The sequence below is a fragment of the Nothobranchius furzeri genome, chromosome 5, assembly GCF_043380555.1.
Source record: "Nothobranchius furzeri strain GRZ-AD chromosome 5, NfurGRZ-RIMD1, whole genome shotgun sequence".
In the NCBI taxonomy this organism is placed as follows: domain Eukaryota; kingdom Metazoa; phylum Chordata; class Actinopteri; order Cyprinodontiformes; family Nothobranchiidae; genus Nothobranchius; species Nothobranchius furzeri.
Window position 1 is genome coordinate 71028318 of NC_091745.1, and position 17414 is coordinate 71045731.

General features: G+C 41.5%; 2 protein-coding genes across 3 annotated transcripts; both read right to left on the reverse strand.

Moving 5' to 3' along the window:
• Positions 1 to 1762: 1762 nt before the first annotated feature.
• On the reverse strand, positions 1763 to 4820 carry LOC107379362 (cornifelin). Of its 2 annotated transcripts, none has more exons than XM_054741008.2 (4): positions 4687 to 4820; positions 4123 to 4266; positions 3876 to 4012; positions 1763 to 2158 (listed from the first exon to the last, which is right to left on the reverse strand). In XM_054741008.2, the coding sequence occupies exons 2-4, from the start codon at positions 4232 to 4234 to the stop codon at positions 2054 to 2056; spliced, it is 354 nt and encodes a 117-aa protein (XP_054596983.1). In that variant the 5' UTR covers positions 4235 to 4266; positions 4687 to 4820; the 3' UTR covers positions 1763 to 2053. The 2 variants fall into 2 exon arrangements, with proteins under 2 accessions (XP_054596983.1, XP_015805568.1); XM_015950082.3 differs by having other exon boundaries at positions 4123 to 4284; positions 4687 to 4738.
• A 2585-nt stretch (positions 4821 to 7405) lies between these two features.
• mrps15 (mitochondrial ribosomal protein S15) lies at positions 7406 to 15864 on the reverse strand. Its single transcript, XM_070551083.1, has 8 exons — positions 15594 to 15864; positions 11176 to 11238; positions 11014 to 11089; positions 9088 to 9136; positions 8773 to 8857; positions 8634 to 8692; positions 8062 to 8253; positions 7406 to 7526 (listed from the first exon to the last, which is right to left on the reverse strand). The coding sequence occupies exons 1-8, from the start codon at positions 15730 to 15732 to the stop codon at positions 7443 to 7445; spliced, it is 747 nt and encodes a 248-aa protein (XP_070407184.1). The 5' UTR covers positions 15733 to 15864; the 3' UTR covers positions 7406 to 7442.
• Positions 15865 to 17414: the final 1550 nt, after the last annotated feature.

Consider the following 17414-nt stretch of genomic DNA (forward strand, 5'->3'; position numbering starts at 1 on the left):
AAATAGATTTCAATGTAATTTGAGAATTTTTTGGGAGGCAACTATTTGTTTCTAATTCATTGTTAGTTTTATGTTAGTCTCCAGCCTGCTTCATCACTGGCTTTGGCTCATTACAAAACACTGCTGAGTTTTGCCGGTCTCTGTGGCAGTACAAATGCTAACGCAGCTGTGCACATTTGGCAACCCTGATTTGTTTACAGATTGTAAACAAAGTTTATATCCCTCTTTGGCCTTTTTAAAAAGTGAAACATCAACAACCTCCCAGCTGGCTGAGAAGGAAATCTGTGTGCATCTTCTCTCCAACATGACTGATACATTAGACAGTTTTGTGATTATTTCACAGTAAAATTTTGTACCTTTGAGAAGGGCCAAACAATGTATCACCATCGGTTATTTATTTTCACCATTTGGTAAATCCCCAATGAAGTCTAGGAAAAACAAAAAATGGTCTTCCAGTGGTTGCTTCTTTTTTTATTTGCAGCCTATGTGGTACATTTTCAAGTGAAATTTCACTTGGATTACATTTATGTATACATGACCAATGAAATATTGTGAAAAAATAATCAGTGTCGTATCAGAATGAAATGCTTTTGGTAATCCATCGCCCTATTGCGTATCCGGATCCAGTGGTGGATTTAGCAATTTGGGGGCCCAAGGCGAACACAGATATGGGGCCCCCTTACACTAAATTTTCGACAATCTTATCTTTAACTGGATTTGCAAAACTGTCCCCTCTTCTGCCATGAGTTATTTTCACTTTTTATTAGTCCTCTTCTTTTTTCCTGTCTTTCTCTCCCTTTGAGTGCTTTTAATATTTGCTCTGCTTTCTTCTTCCTGTCAGTGCTCCTGTGCTTTTGCCTTTCTTTTTTTTCTTCTATTTTCCATTTTGGTCTATGTTTTCCTCCCTTTAAACATTTTCCATTGTCTTTCCTTTTCTGCTTCCTTTTGATGTTTACGTAGAAAAACTACGTCACTTTCAGAAGTGAAGATTAAATCTTTTTTTTGAAGCTAGCTGCTTCTTTCTCTTATTGGAGCCACTAGGATGACTCCATTTTATGCTTAATGTTTTGCCTACCGCTTCGAGTTAGTTATGAACGCTCCCGCCTCTCTTCTTCTTCTTTTTCTGCATTCTCTTATTATTATTATTTGTGGTCTTATGGCACTTGGCAAACAACAATTTGGTGCATTACTGCCACCAACTTGATTGGATTGGAATGACTACCAATCACTTCCTGTTTGTGCATTGGTGTTTTAAAGGAATAGTCCATCGTGGCATTAACAGAGAGGTTCCAGCAGTCAGGGCTAGAGGGCCCCCCAACAAAAGGGGGCCCCAGGCGGCCGCCGACCTATGCCTAATGGTAAAACCGCCACTGTCCGGATCTGGGTTGTGGAGGCAGCAGCTCTAGCTTTGAAACATACACCACCCCACCAGACAGACTCCAAAGTATTATCTGGCCAGTTTGGAGATCGAATCCCTCAAGAGTGTGCTGGTTAAACTCAAAGACCTCTTGCTGACAGGAGACGCAAAAAAACACCTCCTCTGGGAATTGTCCAGGAGGCTTTTCTAACCAATTGCACAGACCACCTTTAGTGGTCAGATCCCAAAAATCTAAAACTGCCCATTAGTATTTGTAAATGTAAATCAAGAAGTCAGATAATACAACTTTTCCAATTCTAGGAATTTTAAAATAGCTCATTAAGGTCTGTCTTAGGGTCTAAACTCAGAATGGTAGACTTCGGCATTTAGGAGACAACACATAAATAGTAGCTGACACTTTTGATTTTATATCACGTCACGTACATTTGCATTTAGAGTTTTCCAATAATTTCACATTTAAATACACAGAAATGTTAGATTTCAAATGCCAAATTTGTTCAAAACACACAAGATTTTATTATAACCAATTTATTTACAATAAAGCTAATTATTAAAATGACCAATCTGTTGTTTCAAAAGTACAAAGAGGCATTTTTGTTTTCATTCAGCATAAACAAGCTCTAGAAATGAAGAAAGGACTTCCACAACTGCTGGACAGCTTTAGAAAGTAACTTGTTACAGTGAAATGTCTCCATTCCTGATGCGAATTTCACGTGCCATCCTGCACATTTCACATGGTCCGCAGAAAAAAGTCATCAGGGTGTCATTGCATATTGTCCCCTGTGATTTAAAGAGAAGGACAAGAGAAATTTAGAAAAAGGAACACTTGTTCTGTTCAGAGAAACGTGATGCAATTCAAATTTTTTTGAGGTCAGAGCAAACCGAGTTCATGAAATCTCTGTATGTCATAAGAGCTCAGAGGTTGACACTTGTTCACACCCAAAAAAGAGGAAATTGATTATTTTTATATAATAATGTTATAAGTTGTTAAAATTTAAATTGAGATAGAAATACCAAGAAAATTAAACTAAAGCTGTGCTGTAGTATGATGTCATCAGGGAAAGAGAAGGAAATTTGAAAATTTAACAGCTAAAGCACCCACCCCCTAGCCTGGCCTGCCAGACTCATCCTCTGTTTAATTCTGCACAGAGAACAGAGAAAGAGTCTGGCAGGCCAGGCTACCCACCCCCTTCTGGAAGGAGCTGAAAGCCACACCTCATACGACGCACACATGCACGAATAGCCTTAGTGCTAACCGACAAGTACTGTTTTTGTTATGTTCCTGCTCACACACACCTGATTATAACGGCTGAATTATCTCCTCAGCCTTCACTGGGTTCTGCAGGAGGTGCTAATCACTCATTTTAATCAATTCTGCAGTGCTCAAACATCTAAGACTAGCAGGAATCTGGCACTTGCGATGCTAGCACACCCGTGCTAACGCTACAACATGCTGAAACAATAGTTCGATGTAGTTCAAGGTAGAAAAAGATGGAGGCTCAGTTAGCATTTAAGCTAGGTTGGTGTGCTAAGCTCAGTGAGCCTCCGGGGATCAACCTGCAGTGCATGTCGGAAACTGGGGCACATTCTAGTTGACTGACGTCTCCCTCTTCTGAATATGCAAATCTAATGGTCAAAGCTTTTTTGCTGGCACTTGGGGGAAATAAAAATTATGAAAGATTGTCTACTTTATAGCGCAGGGTCAGATGGTCAAAAGTAAGCATTTTTTAATACATGAGCAGTCGTATAGTAAGAATGAATGCCTTGTAAGTCGTACTCTGGGCTAATATAGCTCCGGTGCACCAGTTTCAGGAACTAGCAGAAGGCCACATCAGAGGAGAGCTTCAGATGGCAGGATTTAGACTCAAATTTCCTGAGTTTTCGACATCTCGCCTCTGATTGGCCAACAACAAAGTGACTCTACCACTGACTGTTTGCTTTGCAACATTGATGTTTTATCTCCACAAATACCACAAGCCTGGAGGAGTTTTGCTGTGTAGTGGAGTTGCCAAACAGTTAGCTTTTACTAGCTGAGACATTCTCTGCTGTTTCCTGGACGGCAAACCAACAACAGCCTTTCCCGTCACGAGTCAAGAGGGGTGAGTTCATGAATGTTAACTGACAGTGTGACGTAGATCTGTCAGGATTTTCAAATCCTAGAGTTTCAACATGCATTTTCTATCAGAAGCTAAAGCAGGAAAGTAGGTTTAGGAGATTATATTAATGTTCAGCCTGCATGCTAAACTTAGATCATTTTCAAAATAGTAAGTCTGAAATGGTTCCTTAGTGAATTTGCTCTTTAAAAAATCAAACTACATAATCCTGATTTAATATCAGAGAATGATAATATATGGGAGTAATATTTCGTTTTAAATATCCAAATTTTTTTAAATAATTTTTTTCAGTTCAGTAGTTTCTTCTCCAGTTTAGCACAGTGCATTGTTCAGTAAGATGTGTGATGTACCTGCCAGTTAAAGTGTTCATACTGCTGACTTACCTGAATGCCATACGTCAGTCTCATATGAGTCCTTATGGCGGTCATCCCTCCTGGCAACCATGCCAAGCAACAGTTTTCTCCATACTTATTAGCTGTGTAGCAGCTCATAGCCATCGGACAGAAAAGACCAATGGCACCTAAAAATATAAATGCATCATTAAAAATATATTTTCAGAAATAGAAAAACAAAAATATTTATTACTGTTATTATTTTAAACTAAAATGCAAATTAGGAGACTGTACTCACAGACCAAACTGTCACTGCAGCAGGAACACAAGCCTGTGCTCCAGTCTCCTGTTTGGACGTTGGTCCCATATCCGCCTGCTCCAGGCTGATGGGTGATCACTGGGTTTGACATCTGGGAATCTCAACTGTCTAGACTGTATTTAGCTGCCAATGACACAATTGCTGAGCGGCAAGAGATACCCAAAAAATATTTCCATGCATCATCATCAAAGTGAAACACAAAGCTTTGAATTGAGTTATTTGGAATTAATGTTGTAAAATCTATAATTTCTACTTTTCATTCAAATGTATGGCCATGTCTTGTTCTATACATGACTACTTATTAAAATTGGGATGATGATCTTTCAGCAAAGCACACAGATGTTTCATGTCCTGTCTCTTTACTGAGACTTTAAGACAAATTAATTCTAGCACAAAAGCAAGTGAAATGAAACTACACACCGAGGTGTAAAACCAGTTATAGAACCAGAAAGAAGTTTGCAACTGAATCTTATGTCATTTTGACTAAATTACCAGAGACGTTTGAGCTAATCTACTGCCTGAAAAAATGAAGGTGTAACTTACCAGAAGTGCCTGTGAGACTGAGCTCCACCTGATCAAACCGACAAGCTCACACACCACACAGGAAACAGTGACGAACTCGAGCTGTGAAACGTCGCTTTGCCAACAAACTGCTGTTTCTGAGGATGACAACGATCTGTGGTGGTTTGAACTGGGTCAGTTCACAAGAACTGCTGGTGTTTGATGGTCAAGGGTCAGCTGCTGCAGGTCAACCACGCTAACACCTGGATCTTAAGAGTTCTCCCACCAGAAAATGGCTGTTCCGGAAACTAGTATTCTTGTGAGAATCGCTACAACCAAAGTTTTTGTGCAACCGCAGAATTCATCAGGTCCTTATCAGACAGCTTGCGGTTTCACTCAACCAGCATAGCATGACACAGCCGCAGTTTGGAAAAGATTTGCTCTCAGTGTGAAACGGTGAAAAAGCGCATGCAACTCTGGATCTGATTTTGTGCAACTCCCAGAAAAAGGCCTTAAACATTCAGGCTTATGTAGCAGGAACTGATGTAACTTGGTTTTGAGGTTGGAGGAGTGACATCGACTTGAGACCTTTTGCAAAGTAACCCGAATTTTTCTAAATCAAAAGCTACCAAAGTTTCTCGTATTTATTATTTTAACCAACTCCTGGTGTCCTTTTTGTTACCCAGCAAATATCAGAAAATATGACAACACAAATAAACTAAATGACTGTAAACCCCATGTTCCTCGTGACTCCTGGGAAGAAAAACTATTAAAATTGCACAAAACTGGAGTTTTTACCAACTGCAGATGTGAAACTACTGGCTCCTAGAATGTGGACAAAGGTGGACAATGTGGAGTTAAGCCACAGACAACAAAGCAAAAGGTCTCCACCACATGACTACCATTTGATCTGCGTCCTATTTAGTAGACAATTTGCATTATTTTTTCATTTAAAACATTTTTTCTAGCTTAAGAGTCTTAGAAATGAAGTATTTTGGAAATCTGAATATTTTGCACAAATGAGATCCATCTCATTACACTTGCATTGATCTCTATAGGAATGATTGCTTTATAAGTTCTTCTCTCATGAGGAGAAAAGCTCAGATGCGCCTGAATCAGGCTGGAGGACTTAGACCCGATCATAACACTTGCACTTCCACCCTTGCGTCCGGGGGTGCGACTGCGTAGGGCAGGTCTATTCAATTCTGGGCCTCGAGGGCCGTTATCCAGCATGTTTTGGTGGTTTCGCTGCTCCAACACACTTGATTCAGTGGTTGAATCACCTATGCAGCAGCTCATCAGACTCTGCAGAAGCCTGTTAACAGAGGTGTGGACTCGAGTCACATGACTTGGACTCTAGTCAGACTTGAGTCATTATTTTAATGACTTCTGACTTGACTTGATAAAATGTATAGACTTATGATGACTCGGACTTGAACGCCAATGACTTGCGACTTGAATCGACTTCCATCTGTTGACTTGAGCTTATTTGATATTTTAGCACAAAAGTGACACGACATGGACAAAAATCATAAATCCTTCTTCGTTCTGGGTTAGATCTTGTTCTGCTAAATGCAGCAGCTCTTTGGTTATAACCAACTTCAGTTGCACTTTGGACTTCCACATCTTTGACTTTGGACTCGACATGGACTTGACTCGACTCGAGACTTGACTGGAAAGACTTGTGACTTGCAAAGCAGTGACTTGGTCACACCTCTGCCTGTTAATCACCTGCTAATTGAAATCAGGTGTGTTAAAGCAGCGTTGAAACCAAAGCGTGCTGGATAGCGGCCTAGAGTTGAATAGCCCTGGCGTAGGGTGTCCCACATCTCAAGTGCGGAACCCTTGATCCGCATCGATGCGAACTTCGGCGATAGGCATTACCCACAATTAATTACTGCGTGGGAATTTTGAGAAGAACTTATTTTGGCTCGAGGGCCTTTTCTGAAAATATGTATTTTCAAATGACTTGAGACTTCATTTTGGTGCGATTAGTAATTTTTATGCTCCGAATGTTTTAGACAAAGATTTAATGTGAACTCCAATTAATGTAAATCAAGTCAAATCAATGTCTGTTTGAAAGTTAAGGATTATTTTAAAAAGCAGCACAAACGACCAGCATGTTGACGTGCGTTGTGGCTGATGATGCAGTGTTCCATCCCAATTTGGGGCACTTAAGTGCTACGCATTCGAACCCTTATCGTAGGGCGCAGCGCAAATACTGGGATTGGGCCCTAGTAGCATCAGACGGCAAGACTTTCCTGACAACTCGTCTCAGATTTGATCACAGCAACACGACTCAACACGCTGACTTGCAATGTTGACGTTTTATCTTCACGAATAACACAAGCCTGTGTGGAGGAGTCGCTAATGCTAACTGTTAGCTTCTACTAGCCAAGACGTTCTCTGCAGTTTCCTGGACGCTAAACCAGCAACAGCCTTCCTCGTTGTGAGTCAAGATGGGCGAGTCCATGAAAGTTAAGTGACAGTGTGACGTAGATCTGTCAGACTTTTCTAATCCTAGTTTTCGTCTGTTTTCTACCAGAAGCTAATGCAGATGGGTGTAGTTGACTATGTTCATGTTCAGCCTGCATGAAAAACGCAGACACCGCCGGTTATGATCAGAAATAATAATTACAAAATGTTTTTTCAGTGTTGCACACCTCTAAGACTTATAGTCTAAATATACGGGGAACAGATGACGTGAGATTGAAGTTGGAGGTTAAAAATACAAATAAACAGAAAAAGAAGCAGTCAGAACTGAAGGTTACATAGACTACTTTTATTGGTTTTGAACTTTAGTTGGATTTTCTTTCGTCCGTGTTGCGTGAACTCTGCTTCAGCCGTTGCTCCGCTTTCTGCTTCTGCACAGCCTTGAAAACCTGCAAAGCAACACATGACGAGTGTTAGGGTGTGAAAAATAGCTGAAACCAACATCCTGAAGCTCTTGTAGTGATGCTGATGACAAAATAATAAAAACAATAAACGGTGCAACAAATCATCTTTGCTCGCCCCCCTCAGGGACTCGCTGTCATTTGTTAATAGGCTGGAGAAGTTCTTCAACCCTCACATCCGTCCGCTCTGGCGTCAGGCATGGGCGGCGAAGGAAGAGGCCCTCCGGACTCGGATGGCCCGCACCACACAGTCTCTGAGAGAACACGTACGACCGCCCCTGAAGTCCCTGCTCTTCAGAGAGCATCTTCTGAACTAGCACCCTCCCTGCACCCGTCCCCCCTCTCTACCGTCCACTCCTTTGTTCCCTCCTCTCCATGATTGATGTCAAGTTGTTGTTCTTGTTAGCCTCAACGGCAACATGCCGATTATCACTCGTGAGTTGCTTTGGACAAAAGCGTCTGCTAAATACATAAACATAATAAATAAACCCAAATGTGAACAAAACAGACATTTTTCTTTTACCTTGATGCAGAATTCCTTCTTGGCCAGCCAGCGTTTGGTCGCCCGTCTGTAGTACTCTGGGGGGAAGGTGTAGGTGATGCCAAGCTGTTCACACACCTTCTCAAAGCTGTTATAGTTAGTCAGCCGCAGCCTTTTCAGAAGCTTTTTCCTCCGGTCAATGTTCATCAGCATCCGCCTCTTATTGGCTTTGTCCTGGAGAGAGAAGAAAACAAAAGCACCCAAAAATTATACATAAATGAGCAGAAAGGAGGAAACTTTGCCTATTAGGAACTCAGAAATGAAAGCTACAGTTTAAACTAATGGCCCATGTTCAATAACTAGCATCTAAAAGAAGAATCTTTAAAGCGTGACGTGATACGGAAACTTCCGACCATGAGTGTGCTTGTGCATGCTTTTATTTCAAGTAGGGTCGTGACAGGATTTCCTGTAGAACATCGTCTCCTCTCACCAGTGGATGTCAGAGACGAGAGAAGAAACCCGAAGCACGAAATCACTTGTGACACAATCAAACCCTGAAATGAGACTTTTTAAACGAGTCAGTAGAAAAGATGAGACAAATCCATTTCATTCACCTTGCGGTGTTTTTCCAAATGCTCCTGATAGTTTCGAATTCTTGCCGTCAGATCGGCCACTGGGAAAAGAATGATCGTTATAATCCCGTCGACCATCTTTGGATTTCAGTAGAAACGCCTTCCAAGTTCAGCCGCTCACCTCTGACCTCCACCGAGTCACGGTCAGTCTCATCCTGCTGGACCTTTGCAATCAGCTGTTCTTTCTTCAGTTGTAGTTTCTCTTTCTGCCAAAAAGAAAATCATCAATATTATTTAACTACGCGTTTACAGCAGCTAAAGCTTCCCACTAATTACCTAACTTATTAATTATATGTGTAAATAGAACAGAAATTTTTATCAATGTGAAAAAAGTTTTTTTGTCCCACTTCTTTCCTGTAACGGGTCATTTCAAAGAGAAAGATGAAACTTTTCCAAAACCATTAAAACTAATTTTTGCTGAGTCATGAGTCCTTACATGACTTGCCAGTTCCAGAGAAAGAAGACGTTTGACAAGGTCGTCCGTCCTGCAGGAAGAAAATACGAGTGAAGAGCAAAAGATCAACAACCTCCAAATAATACACTATAAATGCATCAAGAATGGTTTTTTTCCTTTTTTGAAAGAACAATACATTCTCACTCCCAAGACGTCTAAATATGACGCGTGACCAAACCTCAATATATGACGATTCGGGACGCCCCAGCGCGTGAGAGGGTGCTCGCTGCAGAACTACAAAGGTGGAGCTGCACCAGCGTCGTCCCCCCCCCCCATTCATGCAAACTCAGCCTAGCCCACTGACTTCTTCTGTTTTTGTTTTCAACTTTATCGCAAACTAACCTGACCCACATGAATTACGGCTGTTACTAGTTTACATTTGTTAATGCTGTGTTCTATGCTCCAATTAAACAAGATAAATATAACTTGCTGCTTGACAAAGCCTGAATATATCCCGAAATAAAAAGGTTTCTTTTAGCGAATATCTGCAAACAGCCACTCCAACAAAAGGGGCGTACAACAGCATTTAAGGCAATCGAATGGGTTTTGGTAGTCCAGTGGCAAGATCATCAGCCTTAAGTTTTGCTTCCCCCTCTGCTGATGCTGGTTCGACTCTCGGTGGGGTCGGCAGCAATCTATTTAGCCAGCTGAAACATTTAATTTGTTTATATTTTAGTTGTAATGTTTATTTTCTGCAAAATATTTTTGTCTCTAAAATTTCTTTGAATTTGTTCGTTCCTAAACAGCATTTTAGTTGAAACTCTGCTCACAAATGTTCTCACACTGGCTAAATAAACGAATAAATAAAAAAATCCCACATTAGTCATTATATTGTAAACGGTATACCAATAAATTGTTGTAAACATAGTACTGGCAAGTGTAGCTAGAAAAGAAGAAAGAGGGTTTTAAACTACCTAATGCTTCCGCTACTGGAAGGCGAACCTGCGCATAAACAGCATGTCAACCTGACACAATAACCACTTCACCACTACATCTGATAAAAAGCTAGTGGTGTCACACGTAATTGTGCCATCCAGTGTGTCTTTGTAGATGGGATGTATGGTTTTTCCGCCGGTGTCTCAGTAGAAGTCATTTCAGAAATAATTTGTCAGAAAATTCACAGAATATCCAGATTTGAGAACCAAGACCAGACCCGCTTCGGGGAAGGAGACCAAATTGAAGCTGAGTTGGGAGGAAAATGCATGAATGAGGCCAAAAATGGCTTTGGCGTGTTTCTTATGAGGAAATGACAATATAACATGGTAAAAAGTTCCAAAATTTAGATTTTTAATTATATGGAAGCTTTACAAAATCGGTTCAATTAACCTCTCAACTCCGTCCTCAATCTTGCATTTTAGATGATATTACTATAACACCCTCTTTGGTTCCAGAATGCTATCAAGTCTGACAACTGGAAGGAATTGGACTGACTCTGATGGAATGGGCGGGGCTGACTCTGGTGCAGCTCCACCTTCTGGTGCAGCTCCGCCTTAGTGGTTCTGCAGCGAGCACCACTTGCAGCGCGTCAGGAGACGACGATCAGGGACAAGCTGGGTCACGTGGCTCCGCTGGCGTCACTGTTTGACGCGCGCGGTCACACGGACATTATTCGACTATTTAACCTTCCCCTCACCCCAATCCTGACCTTAAGGTCCATAAACTGTGACCTTAAGGTTAGGATTGGGGTGAGGCGAAGGTTAAGTAGTTCACAAGTAGTTCTAATGTCCGTCTCACCACAGGCGTCGGATACCGACGCTCTGGGGCGCTGCGTCAGCTGTTTGTCCCTGATCGTCGTCTCCTGACGAGCTGGGGCGTCCCGATTCATCAGATATTGAGGTTTGGTCACACACGTCATATTTTGACGCCTTGGGCGTGAGAATGTGTTGGAAAGAACGATTGTGTGTTTACGATTGCGCAAGAGGGACTGCAGCATAATCCTTCTTCAGCAATGATGGAGGAAGATCATCGAGTTGGCTGACAGAGCCTGGAAAAAAAGATGAACAGAAAAAAAAATGTAAGCAAAAAAAAAAAGTGTACATGTGACCTTGTGGAATATTGCCAAATTAATACCAGTCTTCTTTTTCGTTGCGACACGAGCGTAATTTCTAACCGGCACATCGAAGCTTCCTGCAACTGAAGAACAAACAAGCGGTTAAAAATTAGGACCCACTTTCTCATTTAGATTTTCACTTTAAGTCATCTCGACCTTAAATGGATAGGTATAGAAATTAGGAGCAAATAAAAACGTATGAATAACTTTAAATACATTTTATTTTCCCTTGAAGCCACCAGCCATTTTCTTTGTTGGCTGAGCTGCAAACTAAAGTTGGGCAATTTAAAATGTTTTTCTAAGCGATATTTGTCAGTTCAATAAATGACCAAGGGCGAAATATTTAGGAGATGTTTAGGTGTTCTGTGGGCCTTGCACACTGCAAGGAGTATCCACCAATCACAATCGTTCTTACTCAGTTAGCAGACGCAGCCCACGAGCGTACCACATGAGATTTTGCTGTTTTCCTGTATTTTGTTTGCTAACTATAGACTTTGGCCAAAGTTGGTTGGCTCTACACATGTGATAAGAGGGTGGTACTTCTGACCCGTCAATCAATAGCTGATGACGTTGCCTCATGATTTTTTTTGTCATTTTTTTACCTTTTTGTTTTTGATTATTTTTGTTACCGGGTGTTTTTTATTTATTTATCGCAAGTAATATCGTCATTGCAATTTTAACCACTGTTATCGCATATCGCAGGTTTTCCTAATATTGTGCAGCCCTAATATAAATGTGGCCACTGGCAGAGATTTAAACTCTACAGTCCAACCGCGACTGTGCATGAACGTCGTCAAGCGGCGTCACCGCTGGACCAAAGCAGCAGCTGTAGGAGCGAGGATGAAGACGTTCTTGTAAAGAAGACGGAGTTACGTCGGATCTACGGACCTGGTTTGGGTTCAAGGAGCCAGATGGTGATTGAAAAAACATCCTCATTAAAATGTTCTCGGCGACAGTAAAGCTGTATGTGCGTTAATAGCTTGCAATGCGGATTTTAGGCTACATCTCCCATTCCTAGTTGGTAACCCTTCAACTGTTTGGTTTGGGAAGATGCCATCTGGGAGTATAAGAGATGCGTCTGAGGGAAAATTTGAATGTTTTCCTCTGTAAATTATGTTGGATTGTGAACATAAGACTTGTTTTGGACCAACTGGGACTTCTGGATATAAAAGGATCATTCTTGTTGGAGATAGGCTCGACCCCGTCAATGACGCGAGTTAGGCTCTACCCCGTCAATGACGCGAGCTAGGCTCTACCCCGTCAATGACGCGAGCTAGGCTCTACCCCGTCAATGACGCGAGCTAGGCTCTACCCCGTCAATGACGCGAGCTAGGCTCTACCCCGTCAATGACGCGAGTTAGGCTCTACCCCGTCAATGACGCGAGCTAGGCTCTACCCCGTCAATGACGCGAGCTAGGCTCTACCCCGTCAATGACGCGAGCTAGGCTCTACCCCGTCAATGACGCGAGCTAGGTTCTACCCCGTCAATGACGCGAGCTAGGCTCTACCCCGTCAATGACGCGAGCTAGGCTCTACCCCGTCAATGACGCGAGCTAGGTTCTACCCCGTCAATGACGCGAGCTAGGCTCGACCCCGTCAATGACGCGAGCTAGGCTCGACCCCGTCAATGACGCGAGTCAGGCTCGACCCCGTCAATGACGCGAGTCAGGCTCTACACCGTCAATGACGCGAGTCAGGCTCTACCCCGTCAATGACGCGAGTCAGGCTCTACCCCGTCAATGACGCGAGTCAGGCTCTACCCCGTCAATGACGCGAGTCAGGCTCTACCCCGTCAATGACGCGAGTCAGGCTCTACCCCGTCAATGACGCGAGTCAGGCTCTACCCCGTCAATGACGCGAGTCAGGCTCTACCCCGTCAATGACGCGAGTCAGGCTCTACCCCGTCAATGACGCGAGTCAGGCTCTACCCCGTCAATGACGCGAGTCAGGCTCTACCCCGTCAATGACGCGAGTCAGGCTCTACCCCGTCAATGACGCGAGTCAGGCTCTACCCCGTCAATGACGCGAGTCAGGCTCTACCCCGTCAATGACGCGAGTCAGGCTCTACCCCGTCAATGACGCGAGTCAGGCTCTACCCCGTCAATGACGCGAGTCAGGCTCTACCCCGTCAATGACGCGAGTCAGGCTCTACCCCGTCAATGACGCGAGTCAGGCTCTACCCAGTCAATGAAGCGAGTTAGGCTCTACCCTGTCATTGACACAAGTTAGACATTAATATGAATTTCCGAGTGATAAAAGTGTTTGCTATGGCCGAATCCTTGATTGCAATATTTCATTGGAATCACAAGAATCACGGCTTTCAAATGATGTGTACTATGTATGTCTACATTAAACAAGTGTAGAAAAATGATGCTGATTTGATGTGGGAGTTTGTAATGTCCCATCCGTGAGACTAATTCATAGGCATAAAAAATTTCAGTGACAAAAAATGATCGGCGAAAGGCGTCAAATCGCCCAACCTCAGTTCAAACCCTTGGATGCATTTCTGTTTGCTGCTACTGGCAAGAAGCATGTATGTATCCACCTACATAGATGTCCTACAGCACTGATGATTATACTTGCATGTGATGAAAACAGACTTTTCAGTATCATCACAACAACATATGAAAAGCCTTCCCCCAGATACCAAAAGCTGTCTTAAATTAAAAACTTATTCAGATTTATAACTGATAATAATTTATGTGTGGTTTTGGTAAAAAAAAATTGCAAGATACGGTTTTGAGACAATTTAGATGAATTTGGCTGCAGGTTTCAAGCAGTTCTTTGCTGATTATAGCGGTGTTAAAAAAAGTAATCAAGCAAGGCTGGGGGGAAATGGGAGCACAGCTTAGACACTCCTGATACGATGACCACAAAGGAAGAAGATGCTCAGATTGAATAGATAAAACAGGACTCACACACAACCACTTAAATGAAACAAACTTATGACTCTAGTGATGGGACTTTTTTGAAGGGGCCTGTTCATTCGAGAGCTGTTTACCTCAAAGTCCTGCTTGAAACTATTCTGTATTTTTGTTGTGTTTATTTTCTTTTTGCAGACATTGTTTTACAGCTCCTAAACTGTGATTTATTCGGCATAAATGTTGATATTAGCAACACGATTCGTGTATGCATTGGTGTTTAAATCTACTGCTTCCTTGCAATCACTTCTGTTACAGTCTGCCCATTCTCCTCTGACCTCAACACGACATTTTCATCCACTCAACTGTTTCTCGCAGAAAATTTGTCTCTTTTTCAGATCATTCTTTGTAAAAACCCAACGATGACTGTGGGTGAAATTCACAGCAGATCTTAAAGATCAACTTGATGCATATTTTAATACATTTGCAGTGGTCTCTAGGAATGAATGCCCTGCAAGTCGTTCTCCGGGTGCAAAAAATACCGGTGCACCATTTCTAAGAACTAGAAGTGAGCCACATCACAGCTGAGAGCTTCAGACGGCAAGTTTTAGAGTTTTGTTTCCTGATATTTGGACATCTCTCCTTGGATTGGGTAACAGCAACACAACTCTACCACTGATTTGCAACGTGGCTGTTTTATCTTTACAAATAACACAATCCGAGGTGCTTTACTGTGTGGTGGAGTTGCTAATGCTAACGGTTAGCTTATAATAGTCAGGATATTCTCTGCTGTTTTCTGGACGCTAAACCAACAACAGCCTTTCCCCTTATGATCATCAAGATGGGTGAGTCCATGAATGTTAAGTGACAGTGTGACGTAGATCTGTCAGGCTTTTCAAATCCTAGAGTTTCACCGTCTGTTTACTATCAGAAGCTAATGCAGGAGATAGGTGTAGGAGACTATTTTCATGTCCAGTCTGCATGAAAAAGAGGGACCGATTATAATGAGAAAGAATCTTTAACAATGTAATATTTTTTTAGTTCTACACTTTTAATGTATTGCGTTGCTGCCATGCGAATGGCCGATTAGCTACTTTTCCTAATAAGCAATTGCATTTGTGCACCTAATAAAGTAGCTCGTGGGTGTTGCTTTATTATGAGCCTGCAAATGGAACACAAAACACAAATAATAACTGAATTCATGACGCAAATGGCACGAATTCAAACACACCAGAACATAGTTTTTTTGTAGATTAAAACTGTGATGTGGAAACTGAATATTTATGTGGAGCAAATTAACAGTCCTGGTTAATATTACACTCCTGTCAGTTAATTAAAGCTAAATGTTATAATCCGTTCCCAAAATAATTACACGAATCGTGATTTCCACTAATATAATCAATACCAACTTGATGCTAATAGCGCCCTCTGGTGTTGATGCCCGCTAACAGAAGATTAGCTAAACAAAATGCTAACTTTGGTGGATTCTGACAACAATTTAGCATAAAGAAGAGCGGATACTGGTAGGTTGTTTTTTTTCCACAAAGTAGCAACTGTTCCGTTGACTGTTTACTCACCTCCGTTGCCTGTCGGTCCAGATAAAGTGGAGCTGCGCCTCCAGGGCTGGACGCACACCGCGGAGCACAGAGCGGAACTCTCACACAGAACACCGAAAGAAGACCTCACTACCGCCCGCAGACCAAAGCTGGACAACATGGTTCACTAGACAGATGGCTGCTTTCTTTTAAAATGCTCGAAATGTGACATGAAATCACACTCGACCCCTACACGAAGCTCGCCATTTTGGCTAGACCTAACTAGTTGAGCGTGAAACAAGGCTAAGCAATCTATCCCAGAACGCATCGACAGTAGACTGATATCAATATTTTTACTTGTTTTTCGCGTATTGAATAAAATGGGTTTAAGTGAATAAATTATATTATAGATATAGCTGGCGTACCGCAAAAATAACTCTCATAAGCTCACATATGTAAATGTGGTCACTTGTCTGATAATTTGCATAAAATATGTAGAAATCTAATATGTAGGACAGCATATTTTCTAAATACAGCTGATTTAGCTTTTAGTAAAAACTTAACTTAGAGAAAAAAAATCATGTGTGCTCCAACAATAGAGGAAATCATTATGATTAAAGTTTATTGGGCGTTTCCTGTTTCCAGTGTTGCACTCCGGTGATAGAACATGAAGTTAGTTGGTCACATGTATTCTGTAAATCATGTTATGTTGATGACAACTATATAGGTCATAAAGAGAAATATGTTTTGTGTTATTTTGTCACGTTTTCTATGAGCACACTAAAATTACAGCAGCTAACCTTTACTTATGTAGCAGGATGAGGTAATCTGCTCCTGACTTTAATACCAGGTGTTATTTATTAAAATCAGGAGCAGATTGCCTCATCCTGCTACACTTATTATTACAGTCATGTCTTCATATAGAATATTTGATATCCACAAGCACGTGATGATGTGTTTCAGCTGCTAACAGGCACCAGAATTAAAATAGAAAATTAAACAAGTGTGAACGCTAACGCGATATCTTCAGCCACCGTCACCCCCGAGCTGCACATGCAGGAAAATTGTGTCCGATTATGCGCACAGCAGATCTGTTCCGTAACATAAGGAGCCATATGATTGGCTGAAAGCGAACAGCCGTGGCAGAATCATATATTTGATTGACAGATTCATTAGCCAATGGTGACGTTTGTTGATCTGCGACGTTAGGAGAGTCTCAAAATTCAGCACACAGATTTCACTCACGAACGCAGAAAGGTCCACAAATGAGAAGCTGTTCATAAATGCAGAGCCGGATTAAATAAATGGACTACACTAGGCAGGCTGCATTTTTAGGCCCCCCCTCCATCGATGTTATTTAATGAATTGGAATCTGAAACTTACCAAAGTTACTTATAAAAGTTCATTCACATTTTACATAGCCTAGTTTTTGGTTACAAATTGGTTGTTCGTATGCCAAAATAAGTCATGTGTTGCATGTTAAACATTCTATCAGACAAATTTTTTGATATTAATAATTTATACGTCATTACACAGCTGTATTAAATGCTAATAAATTATCCTCATCTTATTGATTGGGACTGCCATTGTCAAGGCGGTACCAGTAAATAACCACTAGGTGTCATTAAACTATGTAAACAGAGCAAATATGTGTCTTTGCTCTGTTTACATTTAATCACTACATTTAATTAAAAAGATTTTCTGCTAAATACAATAGCTTACAACATTTATAAATGTTGACAAATTAATCACATGATGGTGGAAAGACATTCAAGAATAAATAGATTAATTTGAATGGACTGAAGCATGTTTTAAAGTCACAAAAACAATCTATAAACTTGCAGCCTAAATTATTACAGTATA